This window comes from Rutilus rutilus (genome assembly GCF_951802725.1).
Source record: "Rutilus rutilus genome assembly, chromosome: 3".
Taxonomy (NCBI): Eukaryota; Metazoa; Chordata; class Actinopteri; order Cypriniformes; family Leuciscidae; genus Rutilus; species Rutilus rutilus.
This window is the reverse complement of record NC_140211.1, coordinates 10,642,992-10,661,087: the sequence shown is the minus strand read 5'-3', so window position 1 is coordinate 10,661,087 and position 18,096 is coordinate 10,642,992. Positions and strand designations below refer to the sequence as shown.

The window sequence follows — 18,096 nt, the reverse complement described above, 5'->3', positions numbered from 1 at the left end:
CAGTGGGGTAATCTGAGCTAAACGGGGAACAAGGTGAAGTCTTAAATCACAGGAGAACGAGAGAAGACCTTGGTACCCATCTCAGTTCTTTTTTAATATTACTGAAACAAGTCTTGAGACCTTTAAGACATCATCAGGCATTCCAGTGATCATTCTGAAAATCTTATATTTGTCATTATAATGCAGACATCACAATATTATAGACATTTCAAACTAATGAAGCACGTATAGAGACTTTTTTTTTACTGATTATGTGTTTATTTAGCATGAGGCAATGTACTTAATTCTAAACAAGAAAATGTAATAAAATTTTACAACAAAATAATTGGACCCATCTGTTAACTTTGATGAAAAAAACAACAACAACTTAATAGGGGCTATTCAGATGCAGAACTTTGACTGGACGTTGTCTGCTGAGACTTGAGCTTCTTGTAGTATTTCTGGAGGAGGGAGAGAAAGAGGATAAAAGGTAACTATAAATAAATGAGAGTGTTCAGAATGGACTTTAACAGCACTTAAAATAATATTTAATCCCAATAAAGTAAATAAGGTGCAATTAACATTCAGAAATTAAATAGTAACTTGTACCTCCATGTTCTGGTAATGCCTTAGGCTACTACAGTGACTTTTCTTAGCAGTTTCCTCATTGCCATAGAACAAAGAGCAGAGTCTGCAGAAGAAACCTGTCTTGGGCACCACAAAGTCAACCCCTGTGAAACACAGATAACAAAAAAAAAAAAAAATCAGCTTGGAGGTGATGTGATAAAGCATATGATTCAGTCATTGTTCACAGCATTATCAAACAAAGCCTTTTTGGTTATAGAAAGCCAATAATTTAGAGCTGATGTTAGTGTCATTTGTAGTGGATCTCTTACCAATGGGGTTGTCTGGGCTAAACGGGGGCAAGGTGAAGTCTTCACTCACAGGGGATTGAGAGCGGGCCTTTTTAACCTCGGGTTCCTGTATCGACTCAGTCTCCCGACGTTGCTTGGACTCTTCTGCAAATTAAAATGAAGGAAAGGTATAAGTGAGAACATGCAACGGTACAAAAAACCCCAGCTAAAATATATTAATATGTGATGTAAAATAGTTGTCTATGAGATTGAATACCTTTGATAGTGGATTTTTTATCAGAGACTGGTGTGCCAACAATATCGCTTTCTGACTTAGTGTAACGAGATAAATGTTATAGGTTGTGGGTTCTTTAAGTAAATCCTGCAATAATGGGATTGTGCTTCCTATTGGCTGCGCTGGTGGCGCTGTAGCCCACTGTGTTTGAACAATCTGCAGCAGAGCTAAAGAGAACTGCTGTGGGTGAGTCGTCTCTATGGTAGCTCCACACTAAAAGTTAAAAATATATAATTTTATCTCAAATGTTTGACACTTTATAAAAGGATTGCTCACAATAGACACTGATTGCTTTGTAGAGAGTGTTTTCTGTTTATATTTATGAGTATTCTGATCGTTTTATATCCGTGTGGATGCACTCAACGATCTTTCTAACTGCGTCATTTTCCATGTGCTTTCTAACGAGGTAAAATGTATTTTGAATAGGTGGAGCTTTATACAACTTAACGATTTACCATCTTCTCTCTTTCACTGCTCTGTGTGCAGGTAAATGTTTTTATCATATAGTGTTTAAGAATGAACTCTGTTCATGAAGTTGTATTTTCTGTATTGTTAAGAAATTTTTGGTACGAACTGTGTTTTATAAAGTACTTAATTCATGGTTTTACTAAAAATACTTGATGTTATTTCCATTAATTTCATACATTTAAGAGTAACAAAATGGATGATGTAAGCTGTGTAATCAGTTTTAGATAATCACAAACCAAAGTCTAAGAATGAAAAGACAGTATTGAATTGGTTACAAAGTCTGTAATTTTCCTGGAGAGATTATTACACTTCAGATTTGTTTTATTTTTGTTCACTATAATGTGAATGAGTAATGTTTACTGTGATATTGAGAGCAGCAGAGCTAAAGAGAACTGCTGTGGGTGGAGCTTTATACAACTTAACGATTTACCATCTTCTCTCTTTCACTGCTCTGTGTGCAGGAGAATAAAATCGGCTGTCATCTACATTTCGAGTGTGTGTGTGTGCTAATGAAGGGTGGGACAAACCGGGTCGAATAAGAAAAGCAACAGTCACATTAGCAGAATTGTCATCATCTTTAGCTCTAGGCCTGTCCTCTTCTGACCCTGAAGAGAGCTCCAGACTCAATGAATCTGGAACTGTTTCAGTCATTTGCGGTTCTGGCTTAACATTAAGATCCATGGATTCTAGAGCTGCAGGAGGACTCTCGCTTATTGAAGCAGCTGCCACTGGTTCACACTCCGCACTCATCTCGGGCTCCTCTTCTTCTTCAGCACTCTTTGTCGCCCCTCTTTTACCCCTTGTGGATCGCCTCACTACAAAGAGCAAGGGACAACAGTGATTACAAAACCCACGTGCCGTTTAGACTTTAAAAAAACCCTCCTTTCTATCCTTTACTCACCTGGGGTCTGACGTGCCCTCTTTTTGGCCCTTGTAGCTCTCTTTTTAATATGCTGTTTTGAACAATAAATAAACAAACATTTTAGAAATATGTTTTTCCCTTAAAAGTTGGAGTGACAGTATTTCACAGGGTAAAATGTATTTCCAATTTAAATTTTTCAATAAATTAGTCCAGTAAGAGATTGCAGGAGAAAAACGGATCTAACTTTATTGTTTCTATCTTTTTTTTTTTCCTGAAAAACATATTTTACCTATTGGAGTTTCAGTTGGCTCAGGAAAAGTAGTAATTATAGTTTTAGAGGATACAAGTTGGAAACTCATAAATACTTCACTGTAATTGGTATCACATAGTTCACTAGTAATGGATGTGGAAAAATCTCACATTTTCATTTACTCACAGTTTCTGTTTCTGTTTTGTGGTCACATTCTTCACAATACATCCTGTCATCCTCTTCTAGTTTTGAATGTTCAAAGAAGGTCTTCAGGCTTTTTTCCTATAGGGTCAGGAAAATAAAACGTGCGGTTTTACTGTCTCCCAAGAACAACAACAACAAAACATTTGGCTAACATTAACTTTGCATATGATAGTCTTCATACCATATCATACTTATCATTTCCGGCATCGATAGACAGCAGTATTGAGATGAACGTGCTGATTTCTGGGGTTTCATTGCCACATTGGCCACATTTTGTTATGTTGTTCATTTTCCCTTCAAAGACCTGGAACAAATGCACTGTGCTCATATCTTAATTGCATCACCGTAAAAAATCAATGATGATAAAAGAGACTTATTTACAGTCAATTGTTTCCCTCTCACCGAAACAGATTTGTGTTCATGTGACATACCTTAGCGGCATCTGTCCCCACTGCTTTTAAAATCTTCCTATAATACTCCACTGCATCTTGTTGCTCATAAACTTGAAGGTATAAAAGAAGAATTATGAAAACAATGTTCTAACCTTTATGTAAATATGTGACCCTGGACAACAAAACCAACCACATGGGTACATTTTTTTAAATTGAGATTTATACATCATCTGAAAACTGAATAAATAAGCTTTCCATTGATATTGATGTATGGTTTGTTAGGATCGGACAATGTTTGGCCGAGATACAACTATTTGAAAATCTGGAATCTGAGGGTGCAAAAAATCGAAACATTGAGAAAATCACCTTTAAATTTGTCCATTTATGTTCGCGATTGTGCTGCATTCACTCACAAAAATAATTGTTTTATATATTTATGGTAGGAAATTTACAAAATATCTTCATGGAACATGATCTTTACTTAATATCCTAATGATTTTTGGCATAAAAGAAAAATCTATAATTTTGACCCATACAATGGATATAATTGCTATTATAAAGTTGGCTATTGCTAAATATACACATGCTACTTGTGACTGGTTTTGTGATCCAGGGTCACACACACACACACACTAACTATATATACTATATACAGTATAAAGTTCATAGCCTACACTTTATACACAGTATATATATATATATATATATATATATATATATATATATTGACCTGTAAATTAAATGAACCTACCATTTCTAATTCCAAGACTCCTGGTTATTTCTTCAGTTGTGGCTGCATTTTCTGACAGCTTAGTAAACAGTTTCTTAAGTTGTAGCAAGAGATTTTCCTCACCACAATCTCCAGGAGCTTCTTGTCTAAATTGAAATTACAAATTAAAAAGTAGGCTAAAGAAAAAAGTAATAAAATAAAGTATGAAATTAGTAGCCTAAATAATTGTATAATTAGTAGATAGAATAATCATAATAACTTAATGGATTGAAAGTTATAAAGTTACTAATTTAACTTTGGCCAATTTTACAACATGAGGAGGATGTGACGGAGAGACGGTTCAGCGAAAAATCGGCAGCTGGCAGCAGGAAGCATAGAAAGTAAAAGAAATGGACACAGTGACCCCATAGATTTAAATGGAGAAAAGTGAAGCCAATTAGAAGCACTCACTTCCTGATGGCTGAGCGTACTGCGCAGACTCAAACTGAGCTTGACGACGTAGATGTGACGTGAGCAACATGTCTTCTAGTAGCTGTGCCAAGAGAAATCTGAATCATTCCCTTCCAAATCTTGCAGAGACGGAGAGCGTGAGTAGGAGCTGTCCATGAGCTAGGAGCAGGAGCAACTTTATGCCTCCACGTCCCCCCGATTGCGCGCAAGCTTCTCCTCCTGTCTATGCGGTAATTTCTCGACTGTGCGACAGAGAGTTGCGTGGTTATGACGCAATCATTAGCCTATTTTTACAAAAACTGCTTCTACGGGGCCATAACGTAAGATACAATGTAATGGAGCCTTTTATACATTGTCGTGTTTCTTTAGAAATAAATAATGGACAAATGGAGTCTTTAAATGCCTCAGATGTGAAGTTATTCCCTGTCAAAGTGACGCCAAAATGAATGGGAGTCAATGGAATGCTCACAGCAGGTGATGGTCTGCTAATCAATGGTGTTGCCATTGGCAGGAAGTAGCTGCCACTGGCTGACAGTAATAACCGGAAGTCGGAGGTGGATGCCGCTTTTAGCCAGGCAAATAAGTTATTATATCAATTTATATAAAAATTTTAGTAGCCTATTTATTTAAATAAAATACTTCTATTAGTAATTATTTGATATTATTTGATTAAAAAAGGTTTATCAAATATAAATTAAGTAACGAAGATCATAGACATAATACAAAAAACAAACTGGTAGGGGTTAACAATTTAGGACCCAAGGACCAGATGTTTGAAATAAGACCCGGGGTCAGAATTATAAAAAATTGAAGAAAAGTTTTAGTGAAGATAGTTTGCAGTTTCATCAGCAGAAGTCAGCTTCAAGACTCACACCGGAGTTCGTAGGCCGCCCCACTTACAGTTACAAAGAACACAGCAGTTATACCATTTCCAAGGTCTAAGCTACATCATTGCTTACAGGTTGAATGATTCTCATTGGCTAAGAAATAGATAAACATAGTAATTTTCCACACATATACAGATAGACTGAAGCATATCTCCATAGATTATGCAGCTGACACTCGGACCCTGAAGTCAGGCACGTCGTGACCTTCCAGGTTGCAGATTTGTGTTGCTGGGTGCCAGCCTGTCTCGAACAACAACTCAGTCAATATCCAACAATGCCAGTGGTTCCTTAACCTGTAACCAAGAAGACTAACACACACACACCGACACACATCTTTTGCAAGGTTGGATTTGGCCAGGCTCTAACTATAAACAAGAGTCTCATCTCAAAACATCAAGATAACAAGTTCTTTCTCTCAGAATAGGACACTTTAGTCTAAATGGAAAATATAGGCTTTAACTGACAAATGGTCCCTTAAACTATAGACTTCAATGACCCCTATGTGTTTTAACACGTTGAAGACCTTTCTCAAACACAAAACATGTCCCTATTTCATTTCTGGAAGCCGGGATAAATAGGCAAAATATCAAATACAGACATTAAAGAATACATGAAAAGAACATTTCAGTAATCACACTGGTAACTTCTATAACAAAGTAAAATTAATTTCAAATTCATCGAGAAGTCATTCAACTCATTTGATATTTAGAAGGAAAAATATTGATTAATACCTTGATTGTAATCACTCCTTACATATACATTGAAGCAGCAGTGGATTCCAATCCATCCCCTTCAAAACATTAAGCTACACATGAAATTATGAATTTGTACACAAACGCATCTAGCCAAAGCACGTATCGAGATATTTTCAAACAAACAATTTTTTCTTGATTACTACAATAGTACACAAATACATTACCTAAAACAAAAACCACTTATGAAGATAACATTGAGAAGTCCTGTTCGTTTAAACAATTCAGCTCGTTCGGACAGTTAGTTAAATCAACCAGTTAAAAGTAGGCCTAATCACTTGAAATAAGTAGGCTATTTTGTTAAATGCGTACGTAAAATTATTAGGCCTATATAAAAGTTACCTATTTAATTTTCATCGAACAGTTAGATTATGCATTCCAACAATCAATGCAAACCACTTTACAATGAATCAAAACACTTACAATAGATAGTCTTCTTCCTCTTAAGAGAAGACATACACTGCTCAAAAAAATAAAGGGAACACTTTAACAACACAATGTAACTCCAAGTCAATCGCACTTCTGTGAAATCAAACTGTCCACTTAGGAAGCAACACTGATTGACAATCAATTTCACATGCTGTTGTGCAAATGGAATAGACAATAGGTGGAAATTATAGGCAATTAGCAAGACACCCCCAATAAAGGAGTGGTTCTGCAGGTGGTGACCACAGACCATTTCTCAGTTCCTATGCTTTCTGGCTGATGTTTTGGTCACTTTTGGATGCTGGCGGTGCTTTCACTCTAGTGGTAGCATGAGACGGAGTCTACAACCCACACAAGTGGCTCAGGTAGTGCAGCTCATCCAGGATGGCACATCAATGCGAGCTGTGGCAAGAACGTTTGCTGTGTCTGTCAGCGTAGTGTCCAGAGCATGGAGGAGCTACCAGGAGACAGGCCAGTACATCAGGAGACGTGGAGGAGGCCGTAGGAGGCCAACAACCCAGCAGCAGGACCGCTACTTCCGCCTTTGTGCAAGGAGGAGCACTGCCAGAGCCCTGCAAAATGACCTCCAGCAGGCCACAAATGTGCATGTGTCTGCTCAAATGGTCAGAAACAGACTCCATGAGGGTGGTATGAGGGCCCGACGTCCACAGGTGGGGGTTGTGCTTACAGCCCAACACCGTGCAGGACGCTTGGCATTTGCCATAGAACACCAAGATTGGCAAATTCGCCACTGGCGCCCTGTGCTCTTCACAGATGTTGCAGGCAGCAGAACATTCTTCACGGCGTCTCCAGACTCTGTCGCGTCTGTCACATGTGCTCAGTGTGAACCTGCTTTCATCTGTGAAGAGCACAGGGCGCCAGTGGCGAATTTGCCAATCTTGGTGTTATTAATTATGCATTAATTTAGTTATGCATTCTCCGTTTTGATTGATTTTATCAAAAATGCACCTGAGACCTGCAGTGACGGATTAATTGACAGCTGCTGTCAGACTCTAAAATGGAGAGTGACTGGAGTGACGCAAGTAGCTTTGCAACAGAGCTGTCATTTGAAGTCGAGGACTTTTCTCCCCCACCTTCACCTGAAGTGGAGGAGGGTGAATTGTTTGTGGACACTGGGCCAGAGCTATGGCAAGCCGTTTTCGCTCAAATTGTACCCAGCGTTACTCGTCGTAATTGCATTTTTACTAGTAAGAATTCAATTGTAGAGCTCCATAAATAAAAATGAATGGAAGTCAATGGAGACATATGATATGACTAGTAAAAATTAATTTGTAGAGCTCTCTAATTGGAATTGTTACTAGTAAGAATTGAATTAGAGAGCTTTGTAATTGTAATTCTTACTAGTAATAATTGAATTAGAGAGCTCTCTAATTGTAAGTAATAACTGAATAAGAGAGCTCTCTAATTGTAATTGCTACTAGTAAGAATTGATTTGTAGAGCTCTCTAAATGAATTCTTACTAGTAAAAATGAAATTACGACGAGTAACGCTGGGTACAATAATTTAAGCTAAAACGGCTTGCCATACAGAGCCATATCAATTCGAGCCGCTGGCTCAAACTGCGGTCTTAACTCCCGCATCGCGATCGGCATCCGACGATGCTAGCGGAGCAAGGGAGAATGGGGCCAGTGTCTGAGTGAAAATAGATACTTCCTCACAAGGTCGCAAGACGACGTAAAGTACATGCTTCTGATGATTTTATCGAGTTGATGTCAATAGCGCGCGCTCTCTGTAGGCATATTCATATTTTGCCGCTATGTGAAAAAATCCAGCAAAATGCGCCACCGCGTTTGTCAACCCCAGAGGATTAACTTTAGCCTAACCATAAATTGTGATTAAAATATATATAATCACTCACATCAAGACGCCGCTGCGGTGGTGGAGTCCATGCAGGAGGAGCAACGTTTGGCACTGCGTCGCTTTTCAACGCGAGCTGTGTGGAGAAGCCCATTTCCATTCTATCCTGATCGTTTTCAATACTCGCAATTCCAACTCCTGACTCGCTACAGAGGTTTTGACGAAACAAGATGTTTTTTTACCGCCAAGGGCGTGGTAGCTCGTACCAAGGGCGTGGTGAGCTGGAACCTGCTTACGTCACGCAGTACTGCAAACATCCAATAGGAAAATTTAACTGCAGTAGCCACCGTTGAACCTGAAGAGGGCAGCACTCAGACATTTTTACACCATATTGTAGAATTAAAACACTTTATACCCAAATGTCAAACAAGTTACTTGAATCAATTCTTACAGATCATTAACTAAAAAAAGTTGGTTAGGGTTTAGTTACCCTTTAAGATGACGAAGTAGTATGTCCCAAAGTTTGCCTACTCTTTTGCTACACACTCAAAAGTATGTACTTTTTCTTCACAAAGAGTACATACTCTTGGGGCGTAGTATAAGTAGGCGAATTGGGACGCAGCAAAAGTGTTGCTGGTTTCTGTTTTAAAAAACAGGAAATCCAACTTTACAGCTGAGCATACAGGAAATTATATCTGCAATCTAGGTCAGCAGATTTAGCAAACTGACAGGTCAACATACAATACAATACAAATGTAACAATGTATTTATATGTAATTTAAAATGAACAATGAAATAAATAAAATTTGGTAAATACAGTACGTTCACAATACAGTACATCCAGTTGCTTTCATGATTTTCCTGATGGTCATAATATTTTATGTTTTATAGGCTACATAATATTCCAATATCAGCACCCCCCTTTTTTTCAAATAAATTGTAGAAATATATATTTGTGTAAAATAGAAGTTTTTTCTCTAGTGCTCGAGTCGAGCTTCAAGATAGACAACCAGCTAAATCTGTTTATCATACTCATGAATTATATGAACATGCAAGCTGATTTAAACGTGAAACATTTTTCTCCAAACATGATATAGATGTATAAATCATGTTTCTAATATAAAAAGGAGAGCAGAAGTTGTAGGTTGCAGGTTTTACAACCCAGGAAAGAGGTAGATTTTTTTTGATAATGTTGTTCTTTCTATGCATGGCATCTGATCTCCATGCATCTCCTTAAACTTCTTAATGACCTGTTTCAAAAATAAAAATAAATATTACAATACAAGTTACAACTAACCACAAATTATAACCTAAAATGTTTATTCTAGGCCTGTTTGTATTCGACTGCTTAGAGCAATACAAACTGACACACAAAGTTTATGTCTACAGATTTGATGTCTGTCTTGCTAACAAATGTGACTTTGCCTTTCTGAAGAGCTCCATGACGTCGTCCTGGCAGGCGTGCTCATTAAATATTTCCACAATGGTTTGGATGAAACGTGAGCCTTTCTCTTTGTTTCTATAGGACACTGTGTCTGTATAAAAAAATACAAATTATGACAAACATTGTCTGTGTGACTGATCCTCACTGCTTGCAAAACAAATAACGCATCTTAAAATAAAGATTGTGTAAATTACATTGTTATACCAGAAGGCGACAAGTGATTGTTAAAAAAAGTATTTATCATTTAATCATTCATTCAAGAGATTTGTTTAAAAGCAACGATTCATAGTAATGAAGCAAGTGAAGACTCTGAGTGAGTCATTGAATCATTCATTCAAAAGAATTTTTAAAATATAATTCAAATTAATTCGATATTTTTAAAAAGACTGTAAAAAATAAACATTTAGTCAGAATCTCCAGAAAATAACGTTATTTTTCTTAGTTCTCTATCCAGAATCGTGGGAGAATCGTGATCTCGTGTGATTCTCAAGAATTCAGCAGCTCTACAGTGGAATCAGGGAACAGAAATATTATTTACCTGGAGTACAGGACATCAGGCAGCAGAAGTCTTTTTCACGGTGCTCTTTTCTCCTCCTGTGTCTTGGCACACTATCCTGGACATCTACACTGCTTTCTCTATCTATTATGTAAGGGAAACATTTGTCAAAGCATGTTGCTACATCAGTGCTCAGAACTGGATCTCTAACCAATCAATTTTTTTTACATTTTGATCAGTGGAGCTTAACGCAGAGTTACTTTATTTTCTACCATAATGTTTTGTAACTCACCACCCCTACACGCCTGGACGAGGATGATTTTTGGCTTGTCCCGCAATCCAGCACAGTTTGGAGTGTTCAAGCTATTAAAAATGTCATCTGTTGGGAGAATGTCCTCTTCATCATCACTGCTGAGGGAATCCAAAACTCCACAGATTCCACTGGCATCTCCGTGAGACATCAACACCACAAAGCAGCTGTCCGACTGGACATGTTCCTCGCGCCGGGCGAAGTCTCGCATGGCAGCACGCATGCCCTGAACATCAGACCATCAATATCTTTAAAGGGACAGTACACCAAAAAATGAAAAAACTGTCATTAATTATTCACCCTCATTTCGTTTCAAACCCATATGCCTTTCGTTCATCTTTGGAACACAAATTATCTTTTTGAGGAAATCTAAGAGATTTCTGCCACTTTGACGCTTCAAAAAGTTCATAAAGAGATTGAAAAACTAATTCATATGATTTGAGCGATTTAGTCCAAATTTTTCTGAAGAGACACTATTGCTTCATATGATGAACATATTTAATTTAGGGTTTTTTCACATATAACCATTGATCAGTGAACATAAAAAGAAGCTCAACTGAACCTGCTTGACGACGCGTGAGAACAAACCTCTTGCTGAAGCTCGTGCTGCGTAACACCAGAATGAACCTTATTTGCTCTCATGTCAAGCGAACATACTTGAGCTTCCGTTTACCACAACTGATGTGTGTTTTAATTTGAATAAAAGCCTAAATTACATCTGTTACATTTGAATCTGTTCATCATCAGTGTTGGGAACGTTACTTTAAAAAAGTAATTAGTTATAGTTACTCACTACTTGTTCCAAAAAGTAACTGAGTTAGTAACTGAATTACTCTATAATAAAAGTAACTCGTTACCAGGGAAAGTAACTATTTGCGTTACTGTAAAAAAAAAAAAAAGTTGCTATATGTCAAAGAATTTGGATTTTTTAAGCAGTTTTCACAAGTCAGTTGAAATGAGTAGAACAGACAGGTGTTTAACTTTAGATATTTATTGCACGTCGACAGACAGCAAGAGGTTTATCCTGCACTTCAAGCATTCTTTGTAAGAAAAGTAAACAGTTACACCATATAAAGTGCATTTAACTCTGCAAATTAAATCAACCTCTCTCAACTTTTTATTTAAAAGTTTTATTAATAAAGTAAAGGCATTGAACCAGTTTATTTGTAGTGCACTGACTGTGCGCATTATATAAGATTAATATATTTGTTTTCCTTAATTTTAATTAGCAGTAACTTAAACACTTTTCAGTTTGAATGTCCTGTATAAACAAAATTACGGATTATGTTTTTGTTTCCACTGTTCGATCGCGTCCGCGCCTCACACACACACACACACGCGCGCACACAAATGTAAACAATTTGCGCCTTTTCGATCGCGCCTCTCTCTCTCTCTCACACACACACACACACACACACACACACACACACACACACACACACACACACAAATGTAACCACTTTGCAACTTTTCAATCGCGCCCGCGAGTCTCTCTCTCTCTCTTTCGGTTCAATACGAATACATGTACCGTTCCACTCCTAGTTCTAGCCTTTGACCTCAATGAATTTGAAGTAGTGCTTATATCTTCACCTTGAAAATGCCAACTTTTCATCGGATTGCTCCTGACCATAGACTGCTACTGACTCGCCATCTCTGCTGCTTCTTCGAATCTCTGTTTAGCTGGTGTGTATGTGTGTGTGTGTGTGGCGCGTGTGCTGGCGTGTGTGTAAAAACACTGGCTCTGATTGGCTACCATGAAACACATGACCCTGCCTTAGCCAATCATAATCGCTTACCTCGTTATTAACCCACCTCCTCACTCGCTGTGCGAGCCAGGGGTGCGTTCGGATTACACAGTTTATTCAATCAATGCATAGTAACGCACCGCATTTAACGTCCAATAATGGTAACGGCGTTGTAATGACGAGAAAAGTAATTAGTTAGATTACACCGTTACTGAAAAAATAACGTCGTTACCTAACGCCGTTCTTTTAAACGGCGTTATTCCAAACACTGTTCATCATATAAATCAATCAAGTCTCTTCAGAAAATTTTGGTCTAAACTCAAATCGTGGATTTTACGATCTCTTTATAAACCTTTTGAAGCATCAAAGTGGTGGTTGCGTAACTGTCGATGGAGGGACAGCAAGCTCTCAAAATTCATCAAAAAGATCTTCATTTGTGTTCAAAGATGAACGAAAGTCTTACGAGTTTGGAACAACATGAATTTTCATTTTTGGGTGAACTATCCCTCTAATATTTTAAAAAATGCCACAAATTTTTGGTTCTTGGTTCAAGTAAATTAAACAAGTTGTCATATTTGGCTTAGAGACACTTGTACGCACCTGTGCAGTGAGGTCTCTGAGTGTCACCACAGTGTAACCCAGACCCTTAAGCAGGATCTCCATACTCAGTTCATCCTTGTCTGCCCCGGTCCTGTCATTTATGTGTTTAAACTCGACATTGTTGATGAGCAGTGCCAGGCGTTTTCTGTCAGGGGATTTGTCTTTCATTGGGTAAATCTTGACAAAGAAGAGGAAGAAGCATTCACAAACATATTTTCTTAACATAACATATTTTCAACATATCACAAACATATTTTTAAACATAAAACAGACTATATATATATATATATATATATATATATATATATATATATATATATATATATATATATATATATATTGCCTAGTATTATTATAGCACTTACATCTTCTCCCTCTTCTCTAAGCATTTCCCTTTTCATCTCGGATTTGCATTGCTTAAGAGGATCTGAAGTTCTCTGTTCAAATGTTCTTCTTCTTAAACACTTCTTAATCATCATACGTTTTGTGGTTCTTGGATCTGGTCTTTTTTTGAAGGTGTGGAAAAGACCTTGTTGTTGCTCACTGAATTTAGATATCGGTGTTATCCAGAGAATTACATTGGGGCCAGGGTCCGATAACTTAACACACTTCTGCATTTCCTCGTTCCAACTCGATTTGTCGAGGGAAAAGAGATTTGGCGTGTCCACTACAGTGACATTTCCCACTGTCTTTACCATGGACTCTTTCGTCACAGTCTCCACTCCACTTTTGCTAGGAAAGTAGTTGCCACCAAGGATGATGTTGCCAACTGAACTTTTCCCAGCTCTGGAAGGCCCTGTCAGAAGGATCCTCATAGGTTGGTGAATGCTGTCAGGGTTCAACGTTGCGGTTTTGATGCTGTCAGGGTTCAATGCTGCCGTTTTGATGCTGCCAGGGTTCAATGCTGCCAGGGCTCAATGCTGCTGTTTTGATGCTGCCAGGGTTCAACGCTGCTGTTTTAATGCTGCCAGGGTTCAACGCTGCTGTTTTGATGCTGTCAAGGTTCAACATTGCCATTTTGATGCTGCCAAGGGTCAACGCTGCTGTTTTGATGCTGCCAGGTTTCAACGCTGCTGTTTTGATGCTGTCAAGGTTCAACGCTGCCGTTTTGATGCTGCCAGGGCTCAACGCTGCTGTTTTGAACAATAAATAAACAAAGATTTTAAACATTTTTTTCCCTCCAAAAGTTGGAGTGAGAGTATTTCACCTCAACTTACATTTTCTGTACATCAGCATGTATGGTAGGCTTGTACTGTAAAAAAAAGGAAATACTTTTTTACTACAAAATACTATTAAATACTTTTTTTTTTACATTCTTCACAATAGAGAGAACAACACTTACTTTTCCAGTGATGCTTCTGAAGTCTGTAAGATATTGACAATATTAAAAAATAAAATGAACAGTCTTGAGTTATATCAATTTGCTAATGATATAATGCCAATCAAACAAACAAATGTACCTGTGTTACATTGTAGTCATCAAAACAGTACCATATCCCATTTTCAAAAGATCTGATGATTGTATTGTAGTGTCCACTACTGTATCCACCCATATGATTTATAACGGCATACAGTTCATATATAGGCCAATTATCCTGCAGAGAAAGATGTTAAAGATGTTTAGACCGTTTTACACTGCTTTTAAATAGCATTTTGTTTTTGGTATGGTGGATTGATGAAACCTCTTTGGGTAGACTTAGAGGTACATCCAGACGACATTCATTCTTCTTGTATCTCATCTGTATGTAATCAAAGTCAAACCTCTTCAGACGCAGAGTGAGAACAGTAGGATATTCATCTATTTTACTCCACTGCAGCAAGAGGCAGAACATTGCCAGGAAGAATGAAAAAGCATATGTTAAGCACAAGTTGGAAACTCATAAATACTTCACTATAATTGGTATCACATAGTTCACTAGTAATGGATGTGGAAAAATCTCACATTTTCATTTACTCACAGTTTCTGTTTCTGTTTTGTGGTCACATTCTTCACAATACATCCAGTCGTCCTCTTCTAGTTTTGAATGTTCAAAGAAGGTCTTCAGGCTTTTTTCCTATAGGGTCAGGAAAATAAAACGTGCGGTTTTACTGTCTCCCAAGAACAACAACAACAAAACATTTGGCTAACATTAACTTTGCATATGATAGTCTTCATACCATATCATACTTATCATTTCCGGCATCGATAGACAGCAGTATTGAGATGAACGTGCTGATTTCTGGGGTTTCATTGCCACATTGGCCACATTTTGTTATGTTGTTCATTTTCCCTTCAAAGACCTGGAACAAATGCACTGTGCTCATATCTTAATTGCATCACCGTAAAAAATCAATGATGATAAAAGAGACTTATTTACAGTCAATTGTTTCCCTCTCACCTAAACAGATTTGTGTTCATGTGACATACCTTAGCGGCATCTGTCCCCACTGCTTTTAAAATCTTCCTATAATACTCCACTGCATCTTGTTGCTCATAAACTTGAAGGTATAAAAGAAGAATTATGAAAACACACTGTAAAAAATTTGTAACACTCCCAAATCAAAAATTTCAATTGACCGATAACATCTAAATTTTTCAATTGGCCCAAGTGAAATTCTGTAAATTCTAAAATTAAATGTACAGATTTTCACTTGGGCCAATTGAAAAATTTAGATGTTATCGGTCAATTGAAATTTTTGATTTGGGAGTGTTACAAATTTTTTACAGTGCAATGTTCTAACCTTTATGTAAATATGTGACCCTGGACAACAAAACCAATCACATGGGTAAAAAAAATGTAAATTGAGATTTACAGTATACATCATCTGAAAGCTGAATAGATAAGCTTTCCATTGATATTGATGTATGGTTTGTTAGGATCGGACAATGTTTGGCCGAGATACAACTATTTGAAAATTTGGAATCTAAGGGTGCAAAAAAATCGAAACATTGAGAAAATTACCTTTAAATTTGTCCATTTATGTTCGCGTTTGTGCTGCATTCACTCACAAAAATAAATGTTTTATATATTTACGGTAGGAAATATACTAAATATCTTAATGGAACATGATCTTTACTTAATATCCTAATGATTTTTGGCATAAAAGAAAAATCTATAATTTTGACCGATACAATGTATTGTTGGCCATTGCCAAATATACACCTGCTACTTGTGACTGGTTTTGTGATCCAGGGTCACACACACACACACACACACACACACACACACACACACACACACACGCATATACTATATGCTACTGTACATAGCTTACTATATACAGTATAAAGTTCATAGCCTACACTATATGCACAGTATATTTATATATATATATTGACCTGTAAATTAAATGAACCTACCATTTCTAATTCCAAGACTCCTGGTTATTCCTTCAGTTGTGGCTGCATTTTCTGACAGCTTAGTAAACAGCTTCTGAAGTTGTAGCAAGAGATTTTCCTCACCACAATCTCCAGGAGCTTCTTGTCTAAATTGAAATTACAAATTAAAAAGTAGGCTAAAGAAGAAAGCAATAAAATAAAGTATGAAATTAGTAGCCTAAATAATTGTATAATTAGTCGATACAATAATCATAATAACTTTATTCATTCATCATTTTACCTCACTGCCTCTCTGAATTCTGGGGTCATGAATAGACACTGCAATACTGCGTTTAAGTAGCAAGTGGCGCCTTGATTTTTCAGGCCATTGTATTGGACTTCGTTCCTGAATGCAAAAGTAACACACGTAAATATTTCATTAGTTCATTGGGTTCTAGATGTATCCTATAAAGTGTCCTCAAATAATAAAACGGAACGTTAAAATTGTGTTTTAAGGTTATTTCACGTGACATATTTACAGGAACAAGCGCACCACGCAATGAAGTTTCGACTTGATGTTTCGATAGACCACTATAGGCTACTTTAAATATTGATTTTCTAGGCTATGTCGTGAGGTTTTTAGAAGTCAACCCACCTGTAATGAGATCCATGTGAACGCTTCTGGGCTGTAATGTGGGTGCCGGGCTTCTTCAGGCTGTTTGCGGACATTTTAATCTGGCACACATATAGGCTAGGAGACTTTAAACGTGTCTGTATTCAAACCGGTTTTGCACCTGTTGTCTGCTCAATAACGAGTAGGCTATTCATCACAAAGAAACTGACTTGTGAATTGAATTATCCCACATAAATATGAATGAAACTATAATTAGAATTTACCTTATTGAAACTCTTCTTTTCTTCTGGAACAAGGAGGAAATTCATAGAGGACAAAGCACAGAGTAGCTATTGCCGATTACACTTAAAACCAATAAGGCTATTAACATGCACGTCCAACTTCGCCCAGGCAACTGAAAAGTTATAGTTTTACTTTCGATTTTGTTGTTGACGACAGAAACTATCAAGTAGACTGAGCATAAATTCAGACATCATTTTGTTTGTAGCATTCAAATTGTATTACAATTATGTCATTAAGAAAGTAAACGTTGGTTTATTAATTTGACCACTTCAGGAATAAAAGTAGCAATCACAAGTCAGTCAGAGACTTTTCTTCATCGATAAAATACCTGAGACTGATTCAAATAATCTTCTCCCATTATCCCCGATATGTGACAGACAAATCCAATTAATTTACAATAGCATTTATGCATATATGTATATATACAGATACAGATTCCATGCACACTCATAATAACATAGTGATCAACACAAGTCTCTGTGAGTCTGCCTAATAGTTGATGATTCCGGCAGAGACTCGAATTCTTCTCATGCAACCTCCAGGTAAACGTAAGACCATGAAGAGGGTGGAGCGATCCTTAATTTGGTGGTCTAGAAACGTATCGTTGTCCTCCAGTTGTTTATCTGTGTACAGCAGTCTCAGGGACGATGGATCATCCCCTGATAAGATAAAAAGGTTAAACATTTACAGAATGGTATAGGCTATTTTACATTTAATTTATTTTATCCATTTTTTATCCAATCTATTTATAAATAAGCTCAACTGATCCTTGTGATAAAATGTTTGTAGATCTCTCTCAAATACTGGTAAAAAACAACAAAAAAAACTACTTTCAAGTATGGGTGGTTGGTATACATGTCATGTGGTAGACTACAACCAATGGAAAACTAGGAAAATGCTATTTTATCAAACGTATTTGT

At 37.1% G+C, this 18,096-nt stretch overlaps 2 protein-coding genes across 5 annotated transcripts in view; both read right to left on the bottom strand.

Moving 5' to 3' along the window:
• Nucleotides 1-17,571, bottom strand: part of LOC311287193 (caspase a) — a 28,373-nt gene extending 10,802 nt beyond the window's left edge. Inside the window, exons 1-12 of one of the 3 annotated variants that reach the window (XM_084403879.1) lie at nt 16,916-17,571; nt 16,562-16,666; nt 16,303-16,427; nt 15,370-15,440; nt 15,120-15,242; nt 14,921-15,016; nt 14,645-14,773; nt 14,423-14,557; nt 14,305-14,327; nt 14,180-14,214; nt 13,328-14,095; nt 13,019-13,139 (exon numbers count right to left, since the gene is read on the bottom strand). In XM_084403879.1, the coding sequence (XP_084260005.1) occupies nt 13,824-14,095; nt 14,180-14,214; nt 14,305-14,327; nt 14,423-14,557; nt 14,645-14,773; nt 14,921-15,016; nt 15,120-15,242; nt 15,370-15,440; nt 16,303-16,427; nt 16,562-16,666; nt 16,916-16,989 (1,188 nt within the window). In that variant the 5' untranslated portion in view covers nt 16,990-17,571 and the 3' untranslated portion in view covers nt 13,019-13,139; nt 13,328-13,823. Of the gene's footprint in view, nt 1-8,807; nt 9,618-9,792; nt 9,903-10,349; nt 10,452-10,599; nt 10,844-12,962; nt 13,140-13,327; nt 14,096-14,179; nt 14,215-14,304; nt 14,328-14,422; nt 14,558-14,644; nt 14,774-14,920; nt 15,017-15,119; nt 15,243-15,369; nt 15,441-16,302; nt 16,428-16,561; nt 16,667-16,915 lie in introns of those variants that run through there. The other 2 variants (XM_084403876.1, XM_084403880.1) reach the window with 2 other exon arrangements.
• LOC311287194 (uncharacterized protein) lies at nt 236-3,457 on the bottom strand. Of its 2 annotated transcripts, XM_084403882.1 has the most exons (9): nt 3,344-3,457; nt 3,094-3,216; nt 2,895-2,990; nt 2,498-2,549; nt 2,152-2,411; nt 1,111-1,165; nt 876-998; nt 589-710; nt 236-440 (listed from the first exon to the last, which is right to left on the bottom strand). In XM_084403882.1, the coding sequence occupies exons 2-9, from the start codon at nt 3,199-3,201 to the stop codon at nt 378-380; spliced, it is 879 nt and encodes a 292-aa protein (XP_084260008.1). In that variant the 5' UTR covers nt 3,202-3,216; nt 3,344-3,457; the 3' UTR covers nt 236-377. The 2 variants fall into 2 exon arrangements, with proteins under 2 accessions (XP_084260008.1, XP_084260007.1); XM_084403881.1 differs by lacking the exon at nt 3,344-3,457 and having other exon boundaries at nt 3,094-3,300.
• Nucleotides 17,572-18,096: the final 525 nt, after the last annotated feature.